The sequence below is a fragment of the Micromesistius poutassou genome, assembly GCF_964030765.1.
Source record: "Micromesistius poutassou genome assembly, chromosome: 15".
NCBI classification, from domain to species: Eukaryota; Metazoa; Chordata; class Actinopteri; order Gadiformes; family Gadidae; genus Micromesistius; species Micromesistius poutassou.
In genome coordinates, this window is record NC_140285.1 from 16701915 (window position 1) to 16710520 (window position 8606).

Below are 8606 nucleotides of genomic sequence, written 5' to 3' on the forward strand. Positions count from 1 at the left end.
AGCCCATCCAACGTGGAAGCCCGTGCCTGCTGAGGGCCCACAAACCCAGTTGACGGGCTGGCATAAGGAAGTGATTTCTACTCCCAATACTCATTCAGTCTATATATATAATACTTAATCAGCGTTCCTGTTTATTGCACTTTCCCCAGGATATGAGAAGGGTCACAGAGGGTGTGTGTATACCACAAACATGTTTGGTGGAGACGTCTCCCCACTCTGGGGGGGGGTTATTTCTGGCTTTCTTTCGAAAAGGCCATTGGAAAGACATGTTAAAGACTTGAATGCACATTTCATTCCACACCTGTTCTTCTTGGCCGGCTATTGGAGCAGAATGGCCCTTGGCAAAGAAAAAGGCCACGGGATACATGAACTGTCAGTTCTAGTATTCTCATTATTTTGACTCTCTAATCTCTCTTTAATGTCACTTTGAATCTCAATATATATTTTGGTATATACTATACTGTACATTATATTGTGGATATGTTATGGATATTGAAGTGCATGCTTCATACAGACACATGTTTCTGGTCAGACCCTCCTCTATGCAACGCCTTTGGTATTCACCAAGCAGTGGGTGTGGGTGGCATTTGGGTGGGATACAATTCTGATCTCTTCAGGGCCATAATGTACCCTGCACCACCAACCTAACCCCTCCCCTTCTCCTCCTCCCCATCGCCCCCCGCTACCCGCCCTGCTTCTACAGGATGAGGGGCCACAAGGGGGGAAACTCCCGGTCTGAGATGGACAACAGCAGCATATTCCCTGGGAATTAAACTAATGTTGTCTTTAACCGCTCAATTTCCTGCGTTTTTATTTTAGGGTTCCCCAAACACACTTTGTTGTTTTTGTTACATGACCCACGCCATTTCTTCCTCCGCCTTATTTTATGCACTTTTGGGAGGCTCAGGGAATCAGCCAGTGATGACACATCATTGATCATAAAGTTGGTTTAGGGAGATATTCTCCTGGTGTCTCCCGTGCATGAGCTCTGAGGAAGATGTCATTGAGAATGCTTTCCAAGACTCAAGCTGTCCATCTTTATTTCCATAATGGAAGTGAAAAAATACGTTTGGTTAGTTGAGGATCTAAATATATTTGCTTCCTTTATTTAAAATCTCATAGAGTAGAAGGGCTTTATGTGTGGATTTAGTAGTAGGCCCAAGCTGCAAGTAGGCCTACAGTGCAAGTGTAACGGAAGAGAGGTTTGACCACTAACTCCACCCAAGACATTACATATTACGGTGGAGGTTTGAGCCAGATGACTTCAAAGTAATTCACCCCCCCTTGACACCCATTTATATTGTCCACAGGCAATGACACCCACACGCAAGTTCACGCACGCATGCACACACACGCACACACACACACACACACGCACGTACAGACGCACACACACACACGCACAGACGCACACACAAACAAGCACACACGCACACACACGCACACACACACGCACACACACACACACACACACACACACACACACACACACACACACACACACACACACACACACATGCACCATGCAGAGCTTAGAACACACTGTGACATGTGGTTCTTGTTAAGCTGAAGTAGAGAGGGGATAGGGCTGGTGGGCCAAACCTTACAGGGAGTTTCATGAAGATTACAAACCTCACATCAATACATCCTGCCAGCCCACCCTCACTCCCTTTAGAGCAACTTAGTTTCAGGCTAGGCAAGTTTAGCTTCATAGCATGTGCTGCAACTCCAGTAATCCACCACCTTAAACTATAAACACAGCAGTGGATTGTTGCTCTATGCCCCCTAAATTAACTTTTTAAATAATAAAAGTTGTTTTCTCACAGCTGAAGAGTCAAACTATCTAGAACTCCTCTCCCTAGCTTCCTACTATTAATAGCTAACTCCTCCTCTGCCCTGAGAATTCATTTTCTTATGCGTTTGTTTGTTTTTTAAATCCAACACTAACCAGGAAGTGAAGAGACGCTGCTCCTTCGAGCAGGCCTCACAGTTGAGATGAATAATGGACTTAGAGATGTGAGACAGGCGAGATTACCTTTTCCAGATGAGTTAAAGAAGGGCTAGGGTCATGTTTGTATCGGCATAGTTCAGTGTATAATATAAAATCTGTAGACTTTAGTGGAAATTGGCTGTTGTCACAAGTTTAAATTAATAATAGTATCAGAGATTCCACATAAGCCATAATAACAGCTATGCTACAGAACATTCCATATTATGCAATTACACCAGGAGGTGCCTATGCCTTTAAAGTTTGGAAACAGAGCCAATATTGTCATTACTGGTCCTGTGTGTAAAGGAACATGCTATGATTCATGAGTGTTGTTATCAACAAACTAAGTTGTATTCTCAGTCAGGTATGCCAACAATACCTATATGAGCTTACCAGGTATCCTGGTTACTCCCTCGCCCTCACTGCTAGATCGTCTTTAATCACTTCCTAAATCATTCACGAGCGGAGAAACCTGACGCTGGTCCGACCAGAGCCTCATCCATAATTGAGCACGGTGTGTCTTAGCTCAGGCTGGCCTGCCCTCACCCTGACACCCACGTGTGTAAGCACACACCTAGGCATGCGGATACACGCATGCACGCATTTGGGCTTTAAAATGTTTTTTTTCTTTATGGGAAGGACTGAATATTAGCTGCCTGCACGATAAGCATGATTGTTTTCCTCAAATCTGTTCTTTCTAACCCTTTTTAGCACAGAAAACTAAAATAGAGGGCAATAGAGCAGCATTGTTCTCTCTGTGCATGCCTCAAAGCAATCCTACCCGAACATAAAAGCAATGTCTTTAATTGACCTTGGCAGAGAAGTGTGTTCGTATGTGTGTGTTTGTACAGGAGTGCTATATCAGGGTGGTTTAAGCTGGGCCCCATCATTAGAGAGGGTGGGCCAGTTGAGATCAAGGAAGGGTTGAGGGGAGGGGAGAGGAGAGGAGGGGAGAGGAGGGAGGGAGAGGAGGGGAGGGGAGGGAGGGAGAGGAGGGGAGGGGAGAGGAGAGGAGGGGAGAGGAGGGGAGGAGGGGATGGGGAGAGGAGGGGAGGCAAGGAAGAGGAGTGGATGGGGAGATAAGAGGAGAAGAGAGGAGAGGAGAGGAGAGGAGAAGAGAAGAGAAGAGAAGAGAAGAGAAGAGAAGAGGGGAGAGGAGAGGAGAGGAGAGGAGAGGAGGGGAGGGGAGAAGAGGGAAGAGGAGATGAGAGGAGGGGAGAGGAGGAGAGGGGAGGGGAGAGGAGAGGAAAGGAAGGAAGAGGAGGGGAGGAGATGGGGAGGGTAGAGGACGGGAGAGGAGAGGAGAGGAGGGGAGTGGAGGGGAGGGAATTGGGAGGGGAGGGGAGGGGATGGGAGGGGAGTGGATGGGAGAGGAAGGAGGGGAGGGGATTGGAGATGAGGGGGTGAATGGAGGGTTGAGAAGGGAGGGGATGGGAGGCAAGGGAGGTGAGGTGAGGGAGGAAAGGCGAGGGAGGGAGTCTGATTCTCTGTCCAAGTTAACAGCTGCCTTCCTTTCTACCGCTTGCTGCCAAATCGCCACAATGCCAGAGCGCCGGGCCAACTCCCCCAAAGCCCAAGACCCACTTCTAGAAGGAGGGACCATATACACACCTCCTCTTCACCCTCTCCACCCTCTTCAGTCAGATTGCCCATATTCAGGACTTCGGGTCAGCCTCAGGTCTCCGATGCATGTTGTAAAACACACAGCATGCATTCTCTCTCAGTTGGCTTTCTGTCATTAATACTTTGCTGCATATGTTTCACAGATGAGTCAATGAGTCAATGTTCTTCCAAACCACCATACCAACTACCAGATGAGTCAACTTTGCTCCAAACCACCATACCTACTACCAGATGAGTCAACGTTGCTCCAAACCACCATACCTACTACCAGATGAGTCAACGTTGCTCCAAACCACCATACCTACTACCAGATGAGTCAACGTTGCTCCAAACCACCATACCTACTACCAGATGAGTCAACGTTGCTCCAAACCACCATACCTACTACCAGATGAGTCAACGTTGCTCCAAACCACCATACCTACTACCAGGTGAGTCAACGTTGCTCCAAACCACCATACCTACTACCAGGTGAGTCAATGTTGCTCCAAACCACCATACCTACTACCAGATGAGTCAATGTTGCTCAGAACCACCATACCTACTACCAGATGAGTCAATGTTGCTCCAAACCACCATACCTACTACCAGATGAGTCAATGTTGCTCAGAACCACCATACCTACTACCAGGTGAGTCAATGTTGCTCCAAAGCACCATACCTACTACTGGATGAGTCAATGTTGCTCCAAACCACCATACCTACTACCGGATGAGACAAATCATCATGAGTCAATGATACCTGAAAGCAAATTAATTCTACACATCGGTTGGATTAACGTTCTCAAAGTAAAGGAACAACAAACAGGATAAATTGTTCTGGAATATATATATTACAGCACATATATACGTCAGTGGCGGCTGCTGGTCTTTCAAAGAGGGGAAGCTCATTTTCGGCCTACATCATATAAATTGTCAATTTATGTATATATATATATATATATATATATATATATATATATGTATGTATATATATATATATAAATTATGCTCTCTGTTCCATTTCAAGGAAATGCTCTGTCATACCAACTAGCTGTCTTTTCCATTGACTTGACCAGTGTCCTCTCAATGGCCAGCAGAGCTAGGCTGCTTAAACGGCCTTGGCCCATCGTGTTACGGGTGTAGGACCGCTTTAAAAAGGAGAAGCTCCTTTCTACACCTGCAGATGTAGCTCTAATTGTTGCCACTAATGAAAACAGTTTGTAAAGCTGAGGCATTACACTGTCCAACTCCATGTCGTTAAGGTACAACAAGAAATCACACAGTTTTCCCCTGTCACCCTGCAAGTCCTGATCTCAATACAGGACTTGAAGTTCAGACCTCAGGCTCCCTGAATCAAAGTGATGGCCAACTACCAAAACGATATTAAACTTGAACAAGGAAATGTGGGAATTATGTTAAACTGAAGCAAGGAATTGTGTGAATAAGTGTATGAAATGTACGATGAAAATTGTCTAGCAATTTCGCCAAGCAAATATCAAGAAATAGGTTGCGGTTCGTCTTTCGACTCGCTTGCAAAATCCGCGATGGGACTGAGGAATGAAGACAGCTCAGACAAACTCGTCTTCGAGATGGACGTGTTCTAACGCATTTTTAGTCAATGAAATGTTAACACAACAGTATATATTTGACCATTTCATTTTTGAAATTTTAGGGGAAGCTGAGCTTCTCTTGCAGTCTTAGAGAAATCGCCACTGATATACATATATATATATATATATATATATATATATATATATATATATATACAGCATTTATATATGTATATATATCATATACATCTATTACACCGCTTTGTTGAGTACTCGATTGCTGTTGAATAGTTCTTTGTAGAAGCAAACAAATCATTTCATAATCACTTAAATATATTTTGTTGTTATAAAACGGGTGGCTTAAATCAAGCGATCTGATTGGTTCCCAACTTTTGTATATTGAGTGTATACACACAGCTATGACGCCCGTTCAGTTTACAGAGTTCAGTATCACTCCGTGCCTAACTTGAACTGTTGTTTATTTATATATAAAAGCAATAGCATAGTTCACTGAAGCCTAAAAATATGTTGATTGCTGGAGAGGGTGGAAATGTTGTAAAGCAATAGGCACACGGTGAGTGAACTCGATAGTAGGCTAAATTGCCGGTGAACCAAGCTACCGTCTCTAGCCTTTTCTCTGAAGGACGCTACAGTGTGTTGCATAGCAACCGCCGTACACTTTGCAGGCAGCCAGGAGGGACTACTTTTTTGTATTTGTTTAAAAAAATGCTTTTCAGACTTTCTCGCTTTTTCAAAATTGAGGGTGTCTATGACTTTCATTTTGCCATACTTACGTAACCGTTTTATAAAAGCAATAGATCACTTTAGTCAGTGGTATACGGTCATTATACCACAGTTAAGGGGGTCACCGTCCCACCGCTGTGCGTCGGGACAGACAACGCCCCTTAACTGTGGTATAATGAGCGTATACCACAGCCTGTCGTGATGTATTGCTTAATTATAATTTGGTAATAGATTTACTTTTTTGATCCCAAGCTGGGAAATTGCAGAACGTTAAACGCTGGATTTATTTTTATAAATAGTCCTGTAATGCCTGTTATTTACCCTGTCTGGATCCTGTATCACCCTGTAGGGGTATATTAATGACATATACATATACATTCACACATATATTGCATCCTAAGAGTACATATAGTAGTTTGTACATATGATTGAACTGTATATGCAATAGAATGTGTGTGTGTGTGTGTGTGTGTGTGTGTGTGTGTGTGTGTGTGTGTGTGTGTGTGTTGGTATCTCGACCTGCAATGGAATGTGTGTGTGTGTGTGTGTGTGTGTGGACTGGGTCTGAGCGACCACACCCAGTGTGTTTGTGAACCAGGCTCTCGGTCTCCAGTCTCCATCCTCCAGACTCACAGCTGTCGGCTCTGAGCAGCTCACAGCTCTGAGCCCTCACTGCTTAGCTGTTAGTCCACCACACACACACACACGCACACGCACACGCACACACACATATGCACACACACACACACACACACACACACACACACACACACACACACACACACGCACAAACACACACTCACTCACACACGTGCATGAATGCAAACTAATTAGAATGAGCCTACATTCTCGGCCATGAGAGAGAAGGGACTTGGATGGAAAAAGGCATTTTTTCCCATGCTGCTGACTCCCTGAGCTCTCGCTCTGCAGAGAGTTAGACTATGGTAGCCTGCTCTGGTTCCCTGCACAAGGCAGGGATCTCTAATTGATGGCAAATAGAATGGACCAGGCCTAAGACCCTGAACAAAGAGATGAAGAAACCTTTTCCAGTATCCAGGCTGGACACACAAAGGAGACAGAATGTGGTATGCATATGGACAAACATATGGCAAATATGCTAAGGACCCAATTTTGACATATGTTGGTGCAATGTTGTATATTTTTTCCTCCATGGAGTATTCAGCCTGTGCCCCCCCGCCCCCCTCTCCCCTCCCTCTCTCCCCTCTCCCTCCTCTATGGAGGTCAATAGTTGGTTTATAGTATATAAGCTTGACAATCCTAACGTTAACGTCACCATAACATGGCTGCTGCTGCATCTCCCTTTGTTGCTCAGCATTTTAATCCAAGGGCATTGAGAGGACAATGAGGGAATGGAAACTTTTCCTATCGAGGGGAGGGAGGGGGAGGGAGGGAGGGAGGCAGTAAGAGAAACTACTTAGCCTCAGTTTTAGTTTAGAATGGGGAGATGATGGAGGGATAAAGAAAGAGAGAGAAGTGGATAAGTAATGAATGCCTTATGGAGGTCAGGCAGAAACAGCCTAGACAGACAAACAAAGTGGCAAGATAAGAGCAGAGACAGTTCTCTAAATGGAGAGACAGACACATGGCCTGTGTCCTGAGAGGCTAATCAAATGATATCCCTCCACAATGAGAATGATTCCATTCAAGTTAGCTCAAATGTGGCAGCTTCACACCAGTGCCTGTCAATGTTTGAGATGTTTGGTCTGTGCTGTAGCACCACACTGTGTCAACCTACATCTCCCTTCACATTCACTCAGTTATTGTAGCAGCTTTTCCTTACATCTTATGTGTCCACCCCTCTCCATCTATTTCTCTCTCGCTCTCTCTCACTCTTCTGTCACATCAATATGTAAAGTGGGCTTTTAAGATTAAAAGGTAGTAGTTCCCATTGAGGTATCGCGGGTAGCACTGGAGTCCTGCATTGTGTGTTGGTGGAATAGACTACACACAGAGATGATGTGCCCATTAGAAAGCACAACATGCTTCCTGGCCAGCAGAGATCCAATGTATGTTTTGCATTCTAGCTCTCGTCTACTCGCAGCTAAAAGTTCACTGCCGATATGATTCCTAAAAGATTCATGATCATCCTCCTGTCTTCTCTCTTTATTCGGGCTTCACTTCGTACCCCCACTCACCTGCTGGGCTGGGTTCGCTGTCACAGGAGCCACCGATGGGCCCTCCGGGCGGGGGGGAGTTAGGGGGGGCCGTCAGGGGCTTGTCTCCGTCCTGGGGCCAGCTCTTGGACGTCTCGATGCCTTTGACTCTCCTGGCGTGGCGGTTCCCTTTGTAGTGGGCTTCTGCCTGGCTCTGGGGGACGGGACGGGGGGGGGGCAGGGGGGGGGCAGGGGGGGAGCAAACATTAGGAGACCCTACTGTGTTTGTACAGTATCTCTACAGTACCGTATCACTCATGGCAACAGGTGAATAAAACAGAGTGGTCCCCCCACTTTAAATGTATCTTGTGCTTACAGTAACACAAACACACGCAATTAATATTGCATTCAATGTGTATATCTCCAGTGCCCTGTGCCTGCATTCACCTCTATCCTATGATGGATACAACAATGCACCAATGTTGATAAACAATAGGGGTGCACAATAATTATCGGGCCGATAACAGAAATGATTACGTCATTCCGATAAGTCCAATATCATGACGAATAGCCCCGATAACATAGCATATATCATTTCAGTGCC

At 45.3% G+C, this 8606-nt stretch overlaps 1 protein-coding gene across 1 annotated transcript in view; it reads right to left on the minus strand.

Moving 5' to 3' along the window:
* The window catches only part of znf385a (zinc finger protein 385A), a gene marked incomplete at its 5' end in the record, with an annotated part of 26736 nt that overhangs the window by 6640 nt on the left and 11490 nt on the right, over window positions 1-8606 (minus strand). The window contains one exon of the mRNA XM_084480257.1: window positions 8045-8216. Coding sequence (XP_084336383.1) covers window positions 8045-8216 — 172 coding nt within the window. The remainder of the gene's footprint in view (window positions 1-8044; window positions 8217-8606) is intronic.